At 43.4% G+C, this 24845-nt stretch overlaps 1 protein-coding gene across 7 annotated transcripts in view; it reads right to left on the minus strand.

Moving 5' to 3' along the window:
- kif21b (kinesin family member 21B) overlaps window positions 1-24552 on the minus strand; it is a 64085-nt gene extending 39533 nt beyond the window's left edge. For all 7 annotated transcript variants that reach the window (XM_035152486.2, XM_035152479.2, XM_035152483.2 and 4 more), the window contains exons 1-3: window positions 24431-24552; window positions 1020-1242; window positions 493-675 (exon numbers count right to left, since the gene is read on the minus strand). In XM_035152486.2, coding sequence (XP_035008377.1) covers window positions 493-675; window positions 1020-1242; window positions 24431-24471 — 447 coding nt within the window. In that variant the 5' untranslated portion in view covers window positions 24472-24552. The remainder of the gene's footprint in view (window positions 1-492; window positions 676-1019; window positions 1243-24430) is intronic.
- Window positions 24553-24845: the final 293 nt, after the last annotated feature.

The following is a 24845-nucleotide window of genomic DNA, read 5'->3' on the forward strand; positions in this document are numbered from 1 at the left end:
AAAGTCAGAGGGAAAATGGTTTATTTCTATTAAAAGTGTTTTCATACGGTGATTACTAAATGTAAACACATCTTACACACACCCACAATACATCCCTGACTGAAACCTCTGCAGGAAATCATTACTTGTCATATTATCTCGTTGCCCCTACGCAACCATCCCTCCTTCCCTCCCTCCCTCGCTCTTATCCATCCTCTGCCCCACAGTGATGAGGAATAATGTCAGAGGTAATGGCAAACATTAATCAGGTCCAACAAAGCACAAGCAGACATTCCTGCCCATCTGTCATCAGCTTGTCACTTCCTGTTTGTGGAAAAGGGGGGCGATCCCCTCGTCTCCCCGTTTTGCCGCATCTGGTTAGAGTTGATGTGGCCCAATATCCAACCCAGCACGCACGCACATGCTGACGCACTTTTGCAAGCAACAACATCAATACTGCAGTGTATGCACTAACAATGTGGTTGTACATGTGTGCCTGTGTGTGTCGCCCACCTCTAGGAACTGGGCGCTGACTTTAAACTCGGGGGGCTGGTTGCCGGCCTCCTGGGAGCGCTCCCTCCTGTTCTGGATCCCCTCAAACAGCTGGTGAACAGCACGCGAGATGATGCCCTTGTCCTCCTGACCCAGGTTCACGTCGAAGCCCGTCCCCATGGTGTACGTCTTCCCCGAACCCGTCTGAAACACATTTCATCAACAGCGATGAGATCAAATTTGATCCTCCTAACACTGTGCACCTTGCAACTAATCTGTTTTTAAATGCATGTAATGGCAGTGGTATGTTGGTTGAATGGTTGTGACTGAATCCTGTGTCATCAACCACTACTTACACTGGAATATAGCCTTTTAGAATGTGCTTTATTTTGCTTTATCTATTTGTACTTTGCAAGAATTAATTCTGGAATCAAGAAAACACACATTGTTGTTTTGGAAATCTGGATTAAATGTCCACTGTTACGTGTGTCAAATGGGGAATTAAACTCAAAATTATTAACCACAAAAACAATGAAACTCCATCATACCTGACCATAGGCAAACACGGTGGCGTTGTAGCCCTCAAAGCAGCCCTCGATGAGCCTGTGCACACAGGCCTGGTAGATTTCGTGCTGCTCCGATTCGATGTCAAACACAAAGTCATAGGTGAAGGCCTTGTCCTTTCCCAGCAGGACTTGTGGTTCTCCAGGTGTGACCATTGTGCACACGTGGCAGCCCTCGATCTTCTCCTTGGCCATCTGAGGACGAATCCTGGAGGGAGACAACAGGAGAAAAGAGACAATCAGACGATGGATGAAATGATAAAGGATCATAAATTAAAACGAGTGTGGTCACACCTCAGCAGACGGGGCACTGACTGTGACTGTCTGCAGTATTTGAATGTTTCAATGCACTGTGAAGATCGAACATGACGATTTGATCTAAAGGCCACATGTTCTCCTTTTCACCTCATGAATATTTCATAAGACAGCCCCTTATAAAAGAGTTCATGGAAAGACGTCCACATCTCAACCAAGACTATGAAATAATAAATATAAGTTATAAATATGACCTTAAAAACTCAAGTGGATTGCCAAACCAAGCTGACTACAGGTTTTGAGTGTTTCATCCTAAACTACACACATTCCCAGTTGGACAGTTTAAAAAACTAACAAAAAAAAAAAAATGCAACAGAAAGAAATGTCTTTTCTTCACTCCACAAATTAGTCTTCATCGTCAAGACCCATGCATTACCCAGAATACAACTCAATTCACTCCAATGTATAGATTCAGAGATAGAGGGGGCAGGCAGCAGACTTCTGTCTAAGTCCCCACCACTAAATTTCTTTCATTTTCAAACTCATCTTCTTGATTTTGAATTTTGTTTTGTGATTTTTTTCTTACATTTGGAAGAGTTGCATATTCTCTAAATTCACATTTCTGAATAATCAACTCGGAAATTAGTCGTTAGGAGCATCCCTAGTCAATATATTGTTCCAAAAGCGACAGTAAAATGAAATTTCATTTCCTTTGAGTGGTGGAGGAATGTGGAGCACAGTCGCACAAAACTGTGCTGTGAGACATACAAGGCAGACAAGACATTCATACAACTTTGTAGGGTGGAATTATAATGGAAATCTGTAACTATGAGGAGGAACAACCCCCAGGACAGAGCACTTACATCAACAACAGCTCAGTTGTTTTTGATCTAGACAGTCGGAGAGCGTGTTGAAAATTATCATCAAGGCATAAGATGGGGAAGTTCAGAGAAAGTCCAGTGCAAGTGACGGGTTCAGTGATGAAGATAAGACACACTTAGGCTCATAAGTCATTATCACAGCGGCTGCTAATCCTGCTGCACAGGACTCTCGGTTCTGCTGGGCTTTCCATCTTGACAGGTACTTCACTGCAGCTAATTGCTTTTAACCTGACAACGCAGCTCGACAATAATCCCTGATTAGATGAGAGCAAAGGAGAAGCAGCCACTGTTTAACATCTGTGAACTCACTGACAGAATGAGGGCTGAGTATTTTAATTTAGCTTCATTTTGACTTGTTTGCCACAGGCAGGCGGGACGGACAGCTGATTCACGGACAGGTTTTTCCACATGCTTGTGCCGCAGTGCTGGTTAATTATAAGAGAACTGTTGGTCTAGGTGTTGCGCTCACATAACAAAAAGTACATAAAACAAATCTGTTACACCGCCCAGTGTCAATCTTGGGCTTTCAGAGCTACAATGTGGACACGGTGGAGAGCTAATCACTTTAAGCTGCGGAAAAAGCTCTGAGACAGCACTATTGGAGCGCCGGGCCTTCCTCTCCACATGTTAAACTCCCTCCTGCCTCATGGTTCAATCTTCAGGGGATGCAAATCAACTCCCCCGCACACTGAGACCACACTGAGACACTCCCTTTGGGATGCTAGAACAAAGACAGACACTCACTGTATAAAGCCAATACAGAGCAACAAGAAATCCCCAGCAACCACACACAGCTGCTGAAGGGACAGTGGGCGCATCACAAAGACAAACACACACACTCATTTTGAATACATCCGAGTGTATCTTCAGCTCTCACATGGCTCCTCACTCGAGTGTGCATTAAGAGCCACACCCACCAAAAACACCCACGGTAATCCCTTCACCACACGTCGTTACGCTGCAGGAGAAACACACAACAGAGCTGACAACAGCAGTGTTTTTTTACCCATCGTTCGGGTCTCAGAGGGGCCGTCCAGGAGGGAATTAAAGACAGGAGACTGCTGAGTCCAATTCAGCAGCAGCAGCAGCTGCACTAACCCACTTCACCTGGTGGCAGATGATGTGCAGACAGACGAGTCTCTTTTATCACTGGATGTGACCTTGACACTGAGGTTAATGAAGCTAAAACCACACGCAACATATGAGCACTGTTTAAGACTATTATTAACAATGATGTGGCATAGGAGGAGTGGGTTGGCTCAGCACAATGGACTGTGTGTGTGTGTGTGTGTGTGTGCGCTGCAGCTGTGTCGTAAAAGGGTCGGGGGTCGTTCTCTCCCTTTCTATCTGTTTACATTCAATGTAAATCTGTCTTTTGCACAATATTTATAGGTCAGAGGCGCCAGGTGTAAGAGAGCAGACAGTGAAAGACAGAGAGACAAAGAGAGAAGGGGAGAAAGAAAGAAAGAAAGAAAGAAAGAAAGAAAGAAAGAAAGAAAGAAAGAAATGGGAGCAGACTGGGAGTTTATATAAAATTATCACATCCTTGTATTCAGACTTTGTGGCTTTGAGGCGCCCCATTTTGAAATCATCAATCTTCCCCCATTAAGATAATTAACTTTTCATCATTACTCACAGTGAGAAAAGAAAACCCAAGCAGTACTTTGTGAATTTCGTCTTGGCTCCTGCAGAGAGCACCACTAACTGCTGCACTGGGCGGCCACGTCTCTGCTGTCAGGATTTACCTCTGCTGTCCAGTCTCTGACAGGGTGCACACACTTCATTGCCAATTCATGAATTCAGGCAGCAACGTGGTTTACATTCAATTACATTTCTGAAGAATTCCACAGAAAGTACAAGGTCGTGTTGACAGCTTCGGTTCGGCTGCAAGCGGTTATCTTCGGTTCGTTATTTAGAACGTGGGAGCAGGAACTCACTTGTCTTTCTCTGTATATTAATTATCTGTTGGAAGCATTTTGTGAGAATGCAGAGCCCCACACGTCCCATCTATATAATAACATATTTCAAGAGCTGGTTTGCTAATCACAAAAAATGATTGATTAATTTTGAGTTTGATAATTAATGATTTGATGGGTTTAACAACATAAAAGACAACACGTACCCAGTACACCATCTATTTAAGCTTCTCGAGTAAACACAGATAGACTGAAAAACATCTTCTTCCCCAAATCTGTTGAACTCTTCAACAACTTCTGACAAGAGTCTACACTGTGCAATATTATCACATGTATCATACCTCTTAAATACACTCGGCAATATTCATATTATTTTTCTTTATATCTTTGCATCCTCATTACCTTGACTTGTGTTTACTTACATTGAACTATATGCTTTACATGTATTTTATCTTATTGTTGCATGTTCTTTATATTTGCATTCCTTTTTTTTGAAGACACCTTAGGATCCTCAAAACGGTGATGGCAGTTTTTTATCTCCGGCAAGCAGGTTATGTTTCCATCGTTTCATCTGTTTGTTTGTTATTTAGCAGGATAACATAAATCTTACGAAACTGATTTCCATGAAATTTTGTGGAGGGTTGGGGCATGACCCAAGGAAGAACCTATGAAATTTTGGTGCAGATCCAGACAAATCCAGGAATGTTTCCCCACTCTCTTTAACATGGTGTGAGGTATGTGCTCTCCAAGTGCCCTTCTAGTTCACTATTATCTGACATCTTACACGTAATTGATCGGTCAAAACAGTAATTCAATAATAACAATAATGAGAATACTTATAAGCCAATCAAACATCTCCTTTCAGATAGAAGGCTCTCCACTCTTCCTTGCAGTGTTTCCCGCCAATGTCACAAAGAAGGAGGAAAAAGACGGGCAAACGTTTGACAATCTCCGCATCAGATGAGAAGAGACAAGATGCCTGAGACACAAACACAAGGAAGACACAACAACAACAACGACAGCCCATCAGTGATCAACAGGTAGAAGAAATGGAGCAGTTATAAATAATCAATAACACACACACACACACACAAAATCACACTGCAGCTCAGCTGGATGAATATTCAAGCCAGCTGCGCCAACAAAAGCTCAGATCTATAAAATTGATCGAAGCAGCAAACATACACACAAAGATCTCTCACACACACACACACACACACACACACACACACACACACACACACACACACACACACACACACACACACACACACACACACACACACACACACACACACACACACACACACACACACACACACACACACACACACACACACACACACACACACGTTTAACAGCTATAAATAGCCCATAACACCATGATTAAATGCCTGTATGCGACTGGGGCACAGAGACAAACACAGAAGCAGGTTGTGGATCCCTGATGCGTCAAATTAAAGCGTTGCATCACTTCTCATCTTTACACACTAACGGGAAAGTGGTTTAAATTCCCCGGTGACTAAACAAGAGTATTTCATAGACTTAACACACACAAACACACCCAGTCTTTATACACAGGTGATTAGCGACCATGTTGTCTTCACTCGTTACACCCACCCCAGTTCAGTCAGAAACACACACAAACAACACGCACACACTCATTAAGAAAACTCATTAACACACAGGCTCTGAGGGGGATTCACTTATTACAATAATCATCAAGCTCAATGTTGCTAATTAGGTTCCAGACCCAGAAAAAACTAAGAAGCAAACAAACACACACAAAAAAAACAGAGTATAATCCGGATCAAACCCTGATGGCAGCAAAAGTCATTGATGCGTGACTTGAGAGTGAATCAATCGACAACATGAGCAGAAGCTAAGTTTGAATACTGTCTTCAAAAATCATTCTGATATTTACAACATCTCTCATCACATTCCTGTGATTGAAATCATAAAAGGATTCATATTTCTTTAAAATCATTGGCTAGGAAGTCGGGTATATTTTCTGAAATGAAAAAAATAAATACGTTGGAAACTGCTAGGGAAAAAGAAATCTGAAATTCTGTTGACAAGTTGAAGTGTAATGAGAAAAATTTCACCAAGGAAGTAAACTATTAAGTCATAAAATGTAAAACTAAGATGTCATTTTAAGAAATAAAAAAACCTTCCTTTCCACAAAAAAACTGAAAAGACCTAGTTTGATGTTGAGCAAGGGATCATGGGAGTTGTTGTCTCAACAGCCATTGCTGATGAAAACTCCAACTCAAGGGGCAAATCATGTTCAGGGATGAGGTCGTGCATTTAAGTTTTATTCACGTTGCAAAGCAAACAGCAATGAATATTCATGATCCCTTACGATTGACCAATAGAAACAGTGGAAGGCAAAAACAGCTGACTGGCTGACAGCGTGTCTTTCCTTCATCATACGTTGTTTGTCATAGAAGAGACAGACGAAGCCTCGTGTAAAGAAGTCGTGATGCGATTAAAAGGGCGACCAAAATGAAACATCATTACCTTGAATAAAATTGGGCATTTTGCTGAGTTTGATCATTGGTGGAAACATTTTGGATAACGCAAGTACACAAGTCATCAAAATATATAACATAGGTCTGGTTTTGAGACATTTTGATAATAAAGAAGCAAGTCATGGGAGAGCTGTCCTTGTCTGTAACAGCTCTTCCTTTACTGTATAGTAAAGGAACTGTATTGCGTTCTTCTCTCTCTTTCCAACACACACACACACACACACACACACACACACACACACACACACACACACACACACACACACACACACACACACACACACACACACACACACACACACACACAGAACTCTTAGTTTCCAGTGTTTTCCCTCAGCTGGCACACTTTCAGGAGGGTCCGGTTTCCTTGGGAACTGCACACACTGCTCAGAGATTCCTAATGTTCAGTGACTGCATAGTGTGTCAGCATATGTTTGTATTTACAACAGCAGAACGGTTTCCCTCTCATGGTGTGCAGATGGCAAATTACAAATGCTAACAGCCGTCATTATGCAGTAATCTTCACCTGAAACTAAACTGTTGACCCGCTATCCAATCACAGCCCAGGAAATAGCCTGGACCAAATGCCAAGTCTGTTACTAGCAATAAAATCAGGCCACTGTGATCACTGCCTGTGTGTGTGTGTGTGTGTGTGTGTGTGTGTGTGTGTGTGTGTGTGTGTGTGTGTGTGTGTGTGTGTGTGTGTGTGTGTGTATGAATCTGTGTTTTCGTGTGTGTGTGTGTGTGTGCGTGAATCTGTGTCTTTGTGTGTGTGTGTTCATGCTCAATCAACCTTCAAAGACAAGGCTGGTGAGAGCCAAAGAGCTCAATTCCTTAATGTAAACACTTGAGTAGAGACACAGCTCACACACACACACACGCACACACACGAAGAGACAGAGTTAATCGTATTCTCCTGAGCTGCGAGTGTCTCAGAGCTCTGTTGTGTCTCCTCTGGCCCTGGGCCAGTGGAGTAAGCCGGCCTCCTCCTCCATGTTTCCTTTGACTCTGTCCGTTTATCAGACGACAATATCTACTCCCATCGCAAACAAGGACCATCTCCCACTTTCCATGTTATTCATCTGTTTAGCTTCACCAGTACTGTGCAGGAAAACATCCTCATGCTGCTCTTTTGTGCTCCTGTCCTCGTCCTCACACCTCTGCCTGTTTGCAGCAGCCCTCCCCCAGTTCGCTGCCAGTTAAAACACACCATCAGGACAAAAGCTCGTGACAGAAGCAGCGGAGGGGGCCTGTTCCATTTCCCTTTTTCTCCTGATAACACTATAGAGCCTAATCGCCAATGTGGACTTTTGCTTGCTGCCACACTTCCCCTTCACCTGGCTGTCTCCCTTTGGGTCCATCAATCAAATTTTGCCCTCATAATGGAAATACACAATATCCATCATTTGGTGCAAGATGTCAACACATTGTTGTGTGTGTGTGTGTGTGTGTTCATTAACAACATTTTTAAATGCAAACACACAGTCAAACCCTCCTCTCATCACACAGGAGATCCAATAACAAGTCAACAGCCAGCCAGCCGTCCAGGAAAGGTTGCGCTGACAGATAGAAAATAAAAGCTCTACAGGTGACTAACAGAGCAGTGAGGACACTGATCAGTGCTGAAGGATGGAAGATGCAATAGGAAACCATGTTTACACAGTAAATAATTTACAGGGAGGCAGAGGATTTGGATTGATTTTGTGTTTTTAGCAGAGGTGCTCAAAGTTTCCATCCCCCGACCCCCAGAATAAAGGTGCCAGAGACACTAATTATCCCTGGAGGTTGTTGAAGCATACAAAGCATATTGATTTGCAAAAAAATAAATAATCTACTATTCACATGCCACAGTGTTTCCTGTGGTGCTGTCAATTGAGCTACTGCAACTGATCCTGTCTATAAACTGTCACAATCACCTTCAGGGTCACATGGGGACAAAGACAATTTTAAAGCTGATGACATTGCTTATATTTTCATTTCAATTTTAACAGCAAATGAAATCATTTGTTATAATTATGGCTAAAATACCCTATTTTGAATTGTTTTAAATTGAATTTGATGTCTGGAAAACATCTCGTCAGACTGACAGACACTGACGTACGTGCATTGTCCTGAAGGTCACATACATATGTATGTGTGAAGCAGATGAATACCATCAAGTGTGGCTGCATATAAAAGACCCCAATCAAATGCAGCGAAGATGGCAGCATCAACATGGTTTTTCAGTTAAAGCTGCACTTTTAGTTTTTTACATTAACAATTGATGAAAAGGGGAAACTTTAAATGTGAAAACAGTCACTAAGAGCCACAAGTTCACAGATAAACATCAGCCATGTCTGAAGGTTTCCTCAAGATCCATTAAGTGTTTTAACGTCTTTTAGCTCAATGATTATACTGATCTTCATGTGTAGACTGTAGATAAAGATGGACGACGTGACAGTGAAGCCAAATCATCTTGGTTATTTTGGCTTCATTTTTCTACAACGGGGAGAAATTGATATCTCTATATACAGTCTATGCTTGGCATTCATTGGCACTGTTTAAGCGTGTTGCAAAAATATCATCCCACTCATCAGTAACCACTCAGCAGAAACATGAATGTAAAACCTGTGATCACATCCTCTTTCCTCTTTCCTCTTTCCTGCTGCCTCTCTCACACACCTCATTTCCTTTGTTGTGAGTGTTGGTTTAGTTGAGGGGCTCGTTCAGTGGCCAGTCTCCTCATCACTGAACCTGCAGCGTCCATCAACAACTCATCATTAGTGCAAAACAAATGAGACAGGAAGGATGGAAGGCAAGAAAAAACCATGTGCTTTACATTCATCATTAATGGATGAATGGCTGTCAGCCAAATGCTTTTATCCTACTTCTATTATTGGAGAGCGGTTTGTGTGTCCGGCTACTCCTCCAAAAGAGGATTTGCATTTGGATCTTTTTCATGTAGGTTTCTTATCATTTCATTTTCTATGTTAAATAAATACTGCCGTTTTACTTATTGGATTAATATGTTATACTTCAGGGAAGATGGAGAATAATTTTATGTGAAATGCTTATCAGGCTACATACACATAGATATTGTAGTTCTGAAGAAAAAGGCCCTCCATGATGTACACCCAGCTGTATTTTTTAAGACTGACTGCTAATGTGGGAATTTGAACACATAATAAAAAAAATCATTTGACTATCCTTTTACGACAGTCAGTTCTAGAACCTGAACTACTTTTGATCTACCTGCAGCAAAATATCTAAGTCAATTTGCATCCTGGTCGCTGAATGGATTGGAAGCATTTTCTGAGTAAATCAACCCTCATTTGCGAATTGAAAACAACCATCTCTGCATCGACAAACTGCGTCAGGAAGAATGACTGTTCTTTCAAGAATGACTTTTCTCTCTTTTTTTGCCAAGAAATCCGACTTCTCTGTCTGTTGCCAACTTCCTCTGCTGAAATGTACAAACAAAAGCTGTTTGGCACTTCTCAGTGCGGCTCATATGGTCTGACCACCCAACTTCAGGAGACAGTGAAGGGCCTAAGAGAAGCCCTGTTCAATCAGTGAGATTAAGTCTCTGAATCAGCAGAATGGGTTCTCAAGGAGCAAGTCCACCTCCTAGAAGATGGACAGAGCCAGTTGAAGGAGGAGATAAAAAACAAAGACGAGCTCCTCAGCAAAATATAGAAGAAAAGCCGCGCTCATACCAATGTGCATGTTGACTGACTGGCTCTGCTCTCGCTAAAAGATAGCAGAGAGGAAAAGTGGAGGGCCAGGTATGAAGCCCTGTAGGAGCGGCATGCAGCAGGAGCAGACTCCTACACAAGACACCACATGACAATGTTCAGCTCAGAGAGGAGCTCAAACAAAAGGAGGAGCAACCAAGGAAAGGCGTGCTCACACTGGGGCACACATTGAGAAGCTGGCTCTCCTCACACTAAAAGACCAGAAGCACCAGGAGCTGGCCAAGACTGTGCAAACCTGCAGCTGCTGTAGAGAGAGAGAGAGAGCCAGGTGCAAACAGAGAGATGGATGACAAAGGAGGAAGAACTGAGGAAGAGCAAGACCAAGAGCCAGATCTACCTCCACAAAGACAAAACTAAAGTCTAAAAGAGAAACTGAGAGCAGAGATGTTGGTCTTTGAAAAAAACTTTTTTCAAAAGTCGGAATGCTAAAAGAACATGAATCGGACGACGATGCCGACCTTGAATGCCATGAGGAGGACAGAGACCCATGCAGCCGCAGCCATTACTACTGTAATAAAGTCCTGTTGATTGAGAACAATGATCGCCACAAGAAATAGCGACTTCATATTTCCACAAAAGAAGCTGAAGAAAATGTGCTGTTCCCCCATTAAAAAGGTATTAAAGTCATTTTCAATGAGTTTTCTAAAGAACATTAACCGAGCTAATAGGTGTTGCCCTGTAATTCCAAGCCTGTCAGTGCATGTCCGTGTTATCCAACTGCTTCTCCAAACTGCTCCGGGATGCATCCACGCGATCGACTACCAGGGTGTTGTCTCCACAAACACACACCACAGGTTCGACTTCTCGTAAACCCCAACAGCCCTTTTCCATAACATTATGCTCAAACATTTACAGCATTTTTATCTTTCTTGGATCATCAACCCTTGTTCTCTGGCACAGACAGACGACAGACCATGACACAACAGTGGAGTGACTAAATCACAGCAGGTCCACGATTATCATCATTTTTATGATAAATGAAATTAATAATACAAATAAATACAAACTGAGTGTGATGAGTAGCATGTTTACAACCAGATAAATACCGAACACAAGCCACACCTGAGAGTCACTTAATTCAATCCCAGTCGTGTAGCGTTATTCACTGAGCAGAGCTGCTGCCTTTCCCTTTCAGACAGAGATTAATTTAGTGCTGTCAGCCCGACAGAGATTACATAAACAGGAGCACAGTGTCTCCATCTGGTTCTGTTCCCTTTGCTTGTACCATACCTCTGATTAGTGCTTCGTCATTGCCGGAGTAAAGATTAGGATTAACCCAACTGACACAGCTATGTGCTGTGTGTGTGACTCACAACTCACTGTTATATCCAGCAGTTCCAGGTATTAGAATATGTGTTTGTCCTCACTTTGTCCTCATGGATAGGGAGACATTCAGAGACAACAGTATGATGACTGGATTGTGTCCTTGAAATTATTTTGGGCACACATTGACAAAAAAGTCCAACTGAACCAAACGTGTGTGTGTGTGTGTGTGTGTGTGTGTGTGTGTGTGTGTGTGTGTGTGTGTGTGTGTGTGTGTGTGTGTGTGTGTGTGTGTGTGTGTGTGTGTGTGTGTGTGTGTGTGTTTGTCTGCGTGACAAACCCAGCAGGACTCTTATCACTGTCACGGCAAGCATGTCCAGGTCATGTTCCCATGGCAACAAGGACAAGATAATTATATGCATATACTCAAATGACTTTACAACTTTGAGGAAAATACTATCTTTAAAATAAAGACATAAAAGCCATTTTCCTGCGTCTTGTCTCATAAGAAATCTTCAGTAATATCACATTTATTAATACATTGTTTTTTAAATCTACATTTATAGGTTGAAGATGGCTCATAACACCACAAATCTGTGCTGAAACTAAACTCCTAAACCAGCACATCGTCTACCATTCAGAGACGCCCCCCCCATCCCCGGCTGTCTCACACACACACAGCATTTGAACTCCTAGCACAGGTTGGTACACATGTTTTAGCCCCGCCTCCCAGTACTGCATTCTGAAAGGCTTTTTAAAAAAACACTTAAAAGGTAAATTTACACTTTAAAGGTCTCCATGTAGTTCAGTCAGTTCAGCATCAACAGTTATGGTTCATTTGTTTTAAAATGCGATATACCATTGGGAAAACATGTGATAGCAGCCTTTGTCACACTGATACAAAACTTCTGAATAGCTGCTGAGATGGAGCTGATTGTTGCTCTTTGAACCAGTTATTTGCTTGTTCAAGAGTCAAGCAAACAGAAAGGCAGAGGGAGCAGGGGAAAAAAGGAAAAAGAAAAGAAGAACAAGAGAGGGGAGATAATACGGCAGTTACGTAGATTGTCGCATGTTTGACACAAAAAGCCCTGAGAACTCAGGAAATTGAACTGAATGGAACTCAGGCCTATTTTGGGGAAGGACTTCTGGGCGTATCAGTTACTCTGGGATGAAATGAAAGAGGCCCCGAGGTACAGCAGAGAGGATGGAGGGGTGACGGAGCGCTGACTGCTAAGGTCATAACTGGAAGAAACGCTATTTAATAAAAAGAGTATCAGGAGGTGGGCTGAAAGACTGTTCGACCAGCAACACTCACGAAAGGCTGATATTCACCCTTAGCGGATTTTTCACCTATTAAGGGATAATAATAAAACACAATAATGAGCTGGGGAACCAAATTCAATTCATGGCAATCCATTGAACAGTTCTACAAACATTTCACTTAAACCCAGACATGCTAAACAAGTAGGACTTCATCCCCTTGGATCCAAGAATTTTGATGCAGAGCTTAATCAGACTATGTCCAATAGCAGTTGAGATATTGCAATTCTCATGACAAGGATGAATCCCATGTCTTGCACAATGTCAACTGGGATTGGCTCAAGGATGGATGGATATTTGAGTTTAGACCAAACTGGTGGACCACTACAAGAACTGACAAGCCCACTTCAATTTATGTAGTATATATTTCCAAAAATTTGAAATATCTGGATCAGTCAGTGTACAGTAGTTATATGATAACAGAGAAGTTATCTTAAAGCTTTAAAACATGTCCATCAAAAGGTTACTGTAATCCCAACCTCCTCCATAGCACACAAGCACAGTGCAACTGAAAGCCACCATTTTTGATTATTGAGCAGTACAGTAGTCTTTTCTGTCCTGCTGCCCATTTAATCAGTGCTCCCATTGATTTCCTGGATAGCTGTCTGGAGCGATTCCACACATAAAACCGCCAACTGTCTCGCTCTCCCTCTGATTGATCTTCTCATCTCTCTGTCTCTCCATCCGTCACCTGCTCCATCCATCACAATCCAACCTAAGACACCTTCCCCATCATGTATATGCTCTTACAGTAATCAGTTAATTATCTGTGCATGACAGATTGTAACAACAGACACAGGGCGGTCTCCACAAAAGCTGTCTGTCACGTCGCTCTCCACTCCTTCGCATTGGGATCCACGTCACAGCACTCAAAGATTCAGAAGGTCATATACTGGTCAAAGCTCTCCAAAGGGATGGCAGGGATTGGCAATGGGCACCCGACTGTACCTAGTTCCTGCTTCATGTTATCTATTAATTAAAATAATTTGGCATCAAATAAAAGTGAATGAGGGGTAAGACATCACATAAAGCTGCTTTAACCTTGGCCGCTGACTTAAGGCAACAGAATAAAACACTAGATTAAACTAAAGCAGCAGGCCGATGAAGATGAGCGGCTCAGGTTGGAGCACTGGACTCTGCACTCTTATATGGTCCAATTGGAGAAACTGGAGCAGTGAAGCACAAAGTAAAAGTCGAGAAGAAACGACTTAGTGTGGAATAAGTAGATAAGAAGTGAGGAGGAAGCATTTTAAGCAAACATTCATTAGCATGTGTGAGGAATTGGGGCAGTGGCTAGAAGGGGCCGGTGCGTGGACAGCTGGCTTGCCCAGGTGGTGGCAGTCAGACTCGGAGCAGAGGCCTTCTGCCACTCCTATTGGACGTCTGCTCTGTCACACTGATAGACACATGCTGGTTCTCCCAGAGTGCAATGAGCGGATCAGCCTCATTTGCATTTGTATGCTAAAGCTCAAACAATTAGTGGATGAATCAATTGTTTTATCAAAGTCAAAATAATCGCAAACCGCTTTGATCAGAAGATCATCCTGCTACTGTGTGAGGAGTCACGGTTTTTCATTGATAAACTGAATATAGTTGATAATTTCACATCCATTTAGCAGCCATTCTGGAGCGTTTGATCATATCACATCTCCTCATCAGGAGATGGTATTGCAGACGATTTAATACAATACAATTCAACATTGATGTTAACAGATTTTTCCATTAGTTGAAAGTGTTGGCTGGAAAAAAAATTGTAATGCCAGTCAGTTTAAAGTAAACTAAATTATGATTTCAAGTATGAATTCATTATTCTTATTCATCACATAAAACTGCCAACCTACAATATTTGTAGATTCTGTGGTTTCAAATGTGAGAATTCATTACTACTATTATAAGGGAAATAGTAGGAATTTGAATCTGTGACATTGGACACTGATAAGATGATATTTTAAGTACTTTGTGATACTGTATATTATTGAATATAATAATAAATAAATTAAGGAATTCATCTATAATGACAGTAAATGTCAGTTGCAACTCTTCTATTGTTTAACCTACAGTCATAAAAGTGATGAAAGCAGTAGGTTTTCAACAACTACCCAAACCCGTAGACTTTTTTGTGGAGTGCCTTTGCACTAGGCACTCAAACTTGAGCAGAAAGCAAACATCAAACTCTGCATCAAACTGATGTTGAGGATCATCACTGATGATGTGAGTTGGGTCTACGGCTGGAACCAGAAACCAGAAACCAGGTCTTACAGGGAGCATGTCACCCTGGCAGGAGATGGGAGAGGTGGTTTGCTGCACCAATTGAGTGCTTCTAAGGGAATGGCACGTTTTTTCTAGTAAAGGCAGTCTCTGAAATTTTTGATTGAACCTCGTAGCCTACAAAACATTTTTTTACAGATCATACTCTCCGATTTCTGTTGGCAAGCATTTTTTTATGCCATTTTCTATTGTTTAACTGGCACCACACCCACATATACAATTCAAACAAGCCACCGTTCGTAGCCTTCATATTAACCCTACCCATCAAATTAACCTCACAGTGTGGCGACCCTGCAGCCTGGGGCGCTGCTGCTGATCGGTAACTGCAAGGAAGAGCAGGGCTCACACACTCTGTGCTCATTGGTTTGACTGGTTTGCGCTGAGATGCAGTGTTGCACGCTGGGGCACGAATGAGCGAACTGGTTCATCGATGTTAACACGAGCGTTTTCTTAACCGAGTCGGACTTCAAGGGCAGAAGTCGCCCTACTTGTCTGGAGAGAGCTAGGTCGTCTGTAGAAGAGATGAACTCACTGGGCTGTAATCTCTCACCTTGTCCATCAGGAACTTATTTTCAAACAGAGACGACTTACATCCTGAGTTTGAGGCCTGTCTAAATACTGTGTCCTCATTGCTTTGTCTATTGTCCTGGTAGTTAATAGATACCAGTGTCCCGTGACAACAAACCAGTGCATCAGAGACAAAACGCCAGGTGAAACCTTTGGGAGACTTTAATGTCTCAAATGTCTAATTTTATGCTGATTCGATGAGTTAAAATGGGACAGAGCAGCGTTGAAAGCCGAGGAGGCTCCACATGAAAAATGAGTTGTTAAAGACGCCATCATAGACTGCATTTCTTTGCCCTGCCGTCAGGCCTGTACCACAGACAAAACACTCCTCATGCTCAAAGGTCTTTGATATACAAGGTCAGTCATTACGGATGTGATGCTATTAATATTGTAAATAATACCAAAAGAGGAACTACACACTTAAGTATTGATCAGTAAACTGTGTCACTCAGTAAGACAGTTTAACTTCTCACCACTGTCAAAGACAACTAACCATCACTCATTCTAACGTGAGCATCTCTCATTGTTGCACATCAGTCCGCATCATTGGAGCCGATTCTGGGTCAATCCCCACCCCACTTCCTCATCATCCACCCCCTCCTCATCTCATTTCCCCCGTCTCCCCCACTGCCCCACGTCTGCTCTGTCTGCTGCTCCGTGGGGGGAGGTGGATGCACATAAAAGAATCAAATTAGCTTCCTTTCCTACATTTTCAGGACACACCGCCTGGTCAAGGTCAAAGAGGTGTCGGCCAATTTCTGCGAGATTCCAATTTATTTCAACAGTCCACGAGAACAAGCACTCAGCATTTACATATTACTTGTTGTTTTGATGGACACTCGATGCTTTTAGCCAAAGTACTTCTTTTAGAACAGGCTGCCGTGTGAATACCTATCATCTGGATAGTGTTCGGGACACATTTGAATGGCTGCCCACAATGTCACAAATTGATTTGGTGTCGCTAAGTCACGGCGGCATCTCGGGGAGACTCAGAGTGGAGTTCATTAAAAGGAGCAAGGTCAAACAATCAGCTCGTCCTCTACAAAGAGCCCAAGCATGTGGTTGTGTTCATGTTTTGCTTTGAACTACCCAGAGTTTAGCACCCTAACAAGAAAAGCACACGTGATATATGACCTGTGTGCCTGTGACATGACAATATTAGGCTGGTTGGCATGTGATAGACCACATGTGTTCTTTTTTTAAAGTTGCGGACTTTCTTGCCAGTGATGGTTCATAACAAGATTAAGAAAACTTAAAAGGGAACCAACGACAGCCTCACATAACCATAAAAAGAGTACTGGGAATCATGCTCTGCTCAGAAGGTTTTATTTTTCGGAAATATAAAAGCCACTAATCGAACACACACACACACAGCGGCTAAAATAAATGGCTGTGTTCACCTCTTCCTCTCCCGCACAGTGTACAATATACACTGCTGAGCTGTAGACTGCTGTCATTACTGTGCTCGTCTGTCTGCCTCCCTGGAGGGCTGGCGAGCACTACCACCAACCCAGCCTCCCACTCTGTCAGACAGCATTTAGCATGAGTGCTAATGTAGCCAGCCATCATGTCTGCCTATCTGTAAGTGTGTGAACTCAGCCAGGGGATGTCAGGTACATGCACACGTGTGTTTTCTCCTTATATGTCAATACACAGGTGTGTGATGTTAGGTGATGTATCAGAAATCGGTTGTAACCTTGGATGGAAGATTATTAGCATAATGAAGACAATGGTGGTCGACACAAGATAATTAATGATAGCAAAATGTGTTTAGTGATTGTTTCCAACAGTGGTGTTTTAGGTAGTAACACTTGGAAACTTTTCTCAAGATTCAAATTTTAAAGTTGTAGCATTGTAGCCTTGGTTTCACTCACTAGTATTTCCAGGGGCTAGTTCTTAAGTAGTGCTGATAAAAAACCTGCAAATGCATGGTTGATATGAGTTAACACTAACCCTACCTTAAATGGAACTCGTGGTCACAATGTGTGTAGTCGTGTGCACGACATACGCTGTATTCAGGTGGTTACGTTGTGAGAACGCCCCTGTTGCAACAGCAACATGGACGCTCATATATATTAACATTTCTGTTCCTCTAGAAGCCACAAAGGCTGACAATTTGACAAGTTGGGAATAATAACACAGGAAATTCCAAGGCATGATGACAGAGGACAAAGACAACGTCATTGGTGATATAAACCTTTTTCTCAGACGTATTGTAAAATAATGAAAAGAAAAAAGTACAATTAAAAGTACAATTAAAAGCACAATATATCAATTTACAATACTGATGAGGATGTCATTAGTTTTGCATGTGTTTGGTATTAAAGTATTAGCAACTGAAATTGTACAGTAAATTGTGGAGTAGATGAATTAAAATCAGTTTTATTTGGTGCCGACTTCAGCAGTTTTAAAGCCTCGTCTGCTGTCGACTCTATTCTTTCAGACACAACAACACAAAACAAACTCAGACACAATCCAGCAGTAACTAAGCTACTTAAAACTGAAGGTGATTATTGGCCAGCTGGCTTTACACACACACACGCACGCACACAGGGTAATTAAAAAGAGCAGGAGGAAGCTCAGTACTTGAACTTCACGCTGCTCTTCCTGAAACAGGCAGGTCAGGTTATATTTCTAGTTTAGTGATTCAAAAAGCAGAAGATAATTTAATTTCAGAACAGAAATTATGAGAAGTAAATAAACTCTTTACAGTCGACACAACCTTGAGAACAACTTACTAAACAACTCTAACTTTTTGCCTCTTCTTCCCTTGCCGGGAATATGGCAAGCACGTGCAGCTGTGCCCAAATTATTCATTCAAACAACGCTCAGACATACACACACACACACTTGCGCATGTGCGTGCGCATGGATGCCTCCATGTGCACGCACTGACTGCGTGTTTGGCTAAGAGCTCATATTTGCACGCTACAGTAGCCCCTTTGACAACAGACGAGACACTTGCTGCCCGTCCTCGACCCACCACCTCCTCTGTCTCTTTTCCTCTCTGATTTTACTTTGTATTTGTTATGTTGAATCACAGGAAGCATCAGTCTGTTCAATCGAGTCAGAGCAGTTTATTAAACCAAGAAGACGCCAGCACACCACTCCACAACCCCCCTCTCTTTCTTTTGCCCCTTCCTCTCAACTGTACTCTACAGAAAATATCTTCTGAACTTCATCCCATTTAGCTTTGCAGTCCCTTTGCTCAGTGTGTCTTTATCTGTGTGTGTGTGTTTGCAAGCTCAGCACAGAGCACAAAGACTTGTAGTGACACCAGATTCATTCACACTGTGTCCTCTGTCTACACTCACCCAAGAGGTGCACTGTTTAAAGGGCCTCTGATTACCAACCCTCCCCCCACACACACACACACACACACACACACACACATATATCCCTTGTGATTTCTATGTGACCACAACAGAGTCGACACACACAATTTGTTATAGCGTTTAGGAAAACAGGTAGACCACAAAGTGATAGAACATAAATATATCCAACTGTAATTCAATGTGGACATAAATGACTTTATTTAAATGTAGTGAGGGTTGTCTTGTCTGTGCTGCAGAAATGATAATAGTTGGGACTGTTTAGAAGGCAACTGCAGCTGATATATGATAGAGTCTGATAACAGAAATATGGAAATGTTCAGACTGAGGCGCCTTTCATTCCTTACTGAATTCACATGGATGTATTAAAATAAATACAGATCAGTGTGTGTGTGTGTGTGTGTGTGTGTGTGTGTGTGTGTGTGTGTGTGTGTGTATGCACTTGCACACATACAAGACTGGGGCGAACAGGGGGTGGAGGGGGAGCTGGTGACATTCCAGCATCTTGGTCACAGTTTTACGCTTTATTTTGCTCAATGCAGATGAGCTTGAGCAAAAGAAAAGAAAATGAAAAGAGGCAGCAAACGTTGGAGATGATGTCTCATGATCTCAGAATACAGATAGCACACTCTGGATCAATGAGTAGTTGTGCTGTTGTTTTTATTACTCGATCTGTAGCTTAGTAAACAGTCTCCTTGGTGGCGGGTTAATAAAGCCCCAGTTTCAGTTTCCCACTTTTGCAGAGCGTTCAGTTTGAACTGAGTCGTGTCAACGGGCTCATCGGCAGATGACTAAAAAGGAAGTGAACAGGAAATGTGGATAGTCTTGCGGCAACTTGACAGGAAATTATTCTGCAACGGCAGCACACCATTCAGGAGTGCTGATGCCCTTCAGAGGGAAAAGTTCCTCAACAGACTGGCTGCACAATGCAGTTTAAAATGTCTGCATACCATGTTCTGAATATTTATGATCTATTAATTAAAATGCAGAAAATGACAATAAATAAATAAAACCTCAACCATCTTAGAAACTATCAAAATGCTTTATTGTTTACCTGTCTGATGATGAGTCACTCAGAAGAGTCATCATCATCGTTTGGAAACCAGGATTAAGAAGTGCATCTTGGCAACCTAACACGACCTTTATTTCCTCCTCGGGACGCTACAATCTGCTGGGGAAGCTCATGAGCCGACAGAGTTTGATTATGCAACAGAGAACAAGCCAGGAACAAAGCACTTAATGCTCCTGTTGCTGTGTTGAAATGTTCTGATTCATGCTTTTTTTTTTTTTATATCAATATTCCTCCATGTTGTTACCATTAACTTTCATGTCACCTGTCCGCGGCCTCCGCAGCAGCAGCAGCAGCAGCAGCAGGGGCAGCAGGGGCACATACAGAGAGTGCTGAGCAATGCTAGACAGGCAGTCTAATAGGTTCAAAGGGCAACCAAAACAATAACAAAACAAAACAAAGCATATAACCAACGAGCCAGTGTGAGGAGGAAGTGATGCACAGCTCTGCATGGCCAACTTGGGCGTGTGGATTGTCACGTTTCCTGTTCGTCTTCCTTCTGTTGACAACTGCTTTCGCTTTGACAGAGTGGTGACAGTAAACCCTTCAACAAGCAAGAGCAAAGAGCAGCTGAATGTGGAGACTAAGTGTAAGGTCTCATGAGGAGATTACAATCCAGCACGGCCCTGTGACCAGTACATAGGACTGTACACACTGTAGGCTACAGTGTGTACATAGGACTGTACACACTGTAGGCTAAAGTCACGCACATTAAAAACAGACACACACAGTTTCCTCCCAAAGTCCTGCCATTTTAAAAGGCAACCCCCTGGGGAGGTGTGTAACCCAGACAGAGCCTGCGTGGCAAACTATTAACACACACAGGAAACAGGCGAGACTGGTAGCCTACACAGGACATACGTCCAACAACAAAACACCACCTTTTTTTTTTAAAACTCCCATTTACAGCCTTTGTGTATCAGCTGTGAGAGGCCCCTTCCCCTCCCGTGTGGTTTTGAAGCCAGTGTTTTGGAGTTTACAGCACATTTCTTAGAAACGTCTGTGTTACTGCAAAACCCTGATTTAGATTGTTTGATCAGGTCATCAGCACAGGACAGAAAAGATAAAAGCTCTTCTTTTTTCTCTCTCAGCTGACTCTTAAAGCCCAAAACGCCCTGCGTCATAACCGTCAGAAAAAGGCTCCGGTCATCCACCTGCGGTTCTGAAGGAACACTGAATATTTTGTGCTCTGTCTGTAGAGCTTTTTCCCCCCCATTCAACCTCATTATCTGGAACCACAAATCCATGATACATGCCAGGACTGGAAAATATATATATAATGGCCTCACTGGTGATTCCTCAGGTCATTGTTCTGGCAACACAACTCAAATTAGACAGCGATGGGGAGCCCCTGTGATCACAAGGTCAAAGTGCACATCGGCACTAAACAGATTTGTCTTTGTTTCTATTTATACACAGCACTGGCGGCTGACTTAGCACTTTGGTGCATGACAAGTCATTCGCTGCATATGGGCTGAAATGAGTACGTGGCAGAGCTTTGGAGAGCAGGGGGACAGAGATCAATATGCAAATGGAAAATACAAAATGCTCATAACTCTCATGTCGAGTTGTACCCAAAGTACCAGCATCCACACAAAAGGTGAATTATTGACATTTATCGTATCACAGAGCCAGGCCTAACGTAAAGCAATCAATCTCTGGCAGATGCAGCACTCAACAATAGATCAGCGAGAGGAAGAGGAGGAGGAGGCACCGTCGGGGTGAAACTACATCTCTGACTGACACGTCTTTTACACCAAAAGAGGTGGATACACACAGGTTTTTCAACGTGGTTAAACCCGCTAAACTGGGGTTTGCCTTTCTGTTTTTTCAAGAACGCAGAGGAAACTGAGAAGCTCTCTCACCTCGCTGTCTTGCCAGTGTTGCATTTTGCACGATGGGAAGAAAAGAACACGCTGTTGCTTGTTGTTATTAAGTTATAAAAAGACAATAAGTACACAAACATTCAGCTATTTCCTGGCAAACACCAGCAAGTTCAATGCGTGTCAAAATGTTGCACAGAAAAAGTGCAGTGTCAGCGTCCAGACAGCCAAAACAGAGGCAAGTTAGGTAAAAGGGAAGAAGAAGAAATGAGTGCTTTTTGACCAGTGGAAAAGAGGCTTGAGAGCGTAATTGTGTGTGTGTGTCGGGTTCTAAAGGGTGAAATGCAGGGGTCTACTAATCCTTGTAGCCTGTTTGCTAATCTGATCAATAAATGTGGCTGTATAGAGACACAACTGCCAAGCCGGAAGATATTTATATACGACCGCTTCGCAGGGACACACATTACATACGTCTGGTTTGACTTGACTGCAATGCAGAACTATTGAGTGTGTGTGTGTGTGTGTGTGTGTGTGTGTGTGTGTGTGTGTGTGTGTGTGTGTGTGTGTGTGTGTCCAATCCTTTCCTCAGGCAGTCAGGCCTGGATACAGGATTGTAGGTCATGTCACTGGTTATATGGTCATTGTTGGGGGAAAGCAATGCAGACATTCAGGAAATGGATGCTGGCGACTGTGTGTGTGTGTGTGTGTGTGTGTGTGTGTGTGTGTGTGTGTGTGTGTGTGTGTGTGTGTGTGTTGGTTGACCCTCATGACAACCTCTAAATGCATGTTCCCACATGCAAACAATCTACTCCTAGACGTGCACTATATGCAGCTGCCTGGGGGCAACACAACATGAGGGCAATTAAACACCACCCTCTCTTATCAGCGTCTGACTTTCTCTGGGGAAAAAAAAAGTGGTCATGGGGAAAACTGTCGGTGCGCAGCAGGAAGTTATCCTTCTCCGTGTGTTTATTTGCGTTCTTCCCACTTCCTGTCAAACACACGGACACATTTGGTGGCACTCACAGGGCATGTAAATACGCACGCATGATGAGACAGTGTGTAATTAGACAAACTCAAACACTGTGAAGTTCATGCTAATAAAACTGGTCTTTAAATGTGAGTTCAGAAGGTGAAAACACAGAGATACATGGGTTGTGTGCACGGATATCTGTCGACCACTTATTCTCCAGACTTGAATCAATAACTTCAGTTGAGCAGCAGCCACCAGCTGTCTCTCTCTCTATCTCTTTTTGCTTTTTCTGGCAACACCTCCTGCCCCACTTCCTGTTACAGTTGCCGCTGTGAACCGGCACAAAAGGGATCCTCTCAGCGTCTGAGTGACAAGTCCCTCTCAAACCTCCCCTGGGGTCATCGTGTTGCAAGGTAGGGCCGACCCCCACTCTCAAACCCCCCATCCCCTCCCAGATGAATGGATCCCAAAGAGGAGTCTGGAGGACCTGGAAGGCATCGGGGGGGGATGAAGAATTTCACTTTGTTGCAGCTGCTTTACATCTAGCACAATAAGAGAGGAGTTGTAATGTCATTAAGGACACAGTGTGGCCAATAGGGATTCATTAGCTGATGGGGCAGAGTCTGGGAGGTGCGTGCGTTAAAACAACGGTGGGGTCTGCGAGACCACCGCCTCAGCTTTATTACAAGCCTGTAAAATGAGCATGATTACAGACGCAGCCCCGGTCACACTCTGAGCCATGCCCTCCAATTTCATAGGCTGCCACCCAGCAAGTGCCAGCACATGCACTCCCATTTGCACGCTCCCTTTAAATCAGCATTTAGACTTGGCTCGCACAATCGATGCAGACCACTCACATCCCCTCACACGAATCCAAAAATACTAAATAAAGCTGCCGCTGAGCTGCCAGAGCTTTAGGGGTGCATTTCCAACAAAGGCAGAGGAGGACAGAGCCGTGGAGGACATCATCTCTTTGTGCACGATTCCTATGCAGAGGCAGGATTAAAAAAAATAAAACAACAGATTCTAGAAGAGACTCATGCAGGTGGAGGCCTGTGAGAACAACAATAACAGATCAAATTTGTGGGTTTGGAGAAAAACGCCCATTCCCCCACCTTGCACCTGGCTGCAGCTGTCCTTGTCACTAACCCCCCCCTCCACACACACACCCTGACTGCTTCACATGCAGACCACACCATGCATCTGTGCAGAACTTGTGCCCCTCCAACACGGGGAGCAGTCATGTGGAGAAAGCGTGGCAGGGACGCATGCTCTGCCCCATCAACACACCGCCCATGTCTTACAGAACAAGGTGGGATCCTCTCCTGTGCAGGGACATGGGGGGGTGGGTTGGGTGGGGGGGTGTCTGCTCTGTGGCACTTTGTAGGTGTGAGGGATGCGTTTCATTGCTCGCCAGGAGGCTCGGAGACAATGTGCTCTGCTCGGGTCTGGAGGGAGACTTACCTCAGGGCCACCTTCACAGAGCAGTCGCCCATGCCTGCCATTGTCGCTCTCGGAGGTTGGGGATGTTTCGGCTGGTCTGGGTTTTCCGTGTGCGTGTGAGAGTGCGCGTGTGTGCGTGTGTGCTGGATGTCTCAGGTCAGCGGGAGCAGCCGTCAGGACCTGCCGGCGATGAGCTGCCTCATCCGGACTCCTGCTGTCGTCTTCTTCTTCTCCTCCTCTGCTGCAGCGCTCATCTCTGTCTCCCCGCTGTCTGCTACCTCGCAGTGTTTCAAACCCTCTTCTTCTTCTTCTTCTCTTCTTCTCTTCTTCCTCTGGTGTGACCGTGCAGCCGCTACATCCTGTGTGAAGAGTGCGAGCAGCTCAGACCTCAGCTCAGCTCTGACAGACGCGTTCACGCTCAATGAGCCCACACTGG

This window comes from Hippoglossus stenolepis, chromosome 3 (assembly GCF_022539355.2).
Source record: "Hippoglossus stenolepis isolate QCI-W04-F060 chromosome 3, HSTE1.2, whole genome shotgun sequence".
NCBI classification, from domain to species: Eukaryota; Metazoa; Chordata; class Actinopteri; order Pleuronectiformes; family Pleuronectidae; genus Hippoglossus; species Hippoglossus stenolepis.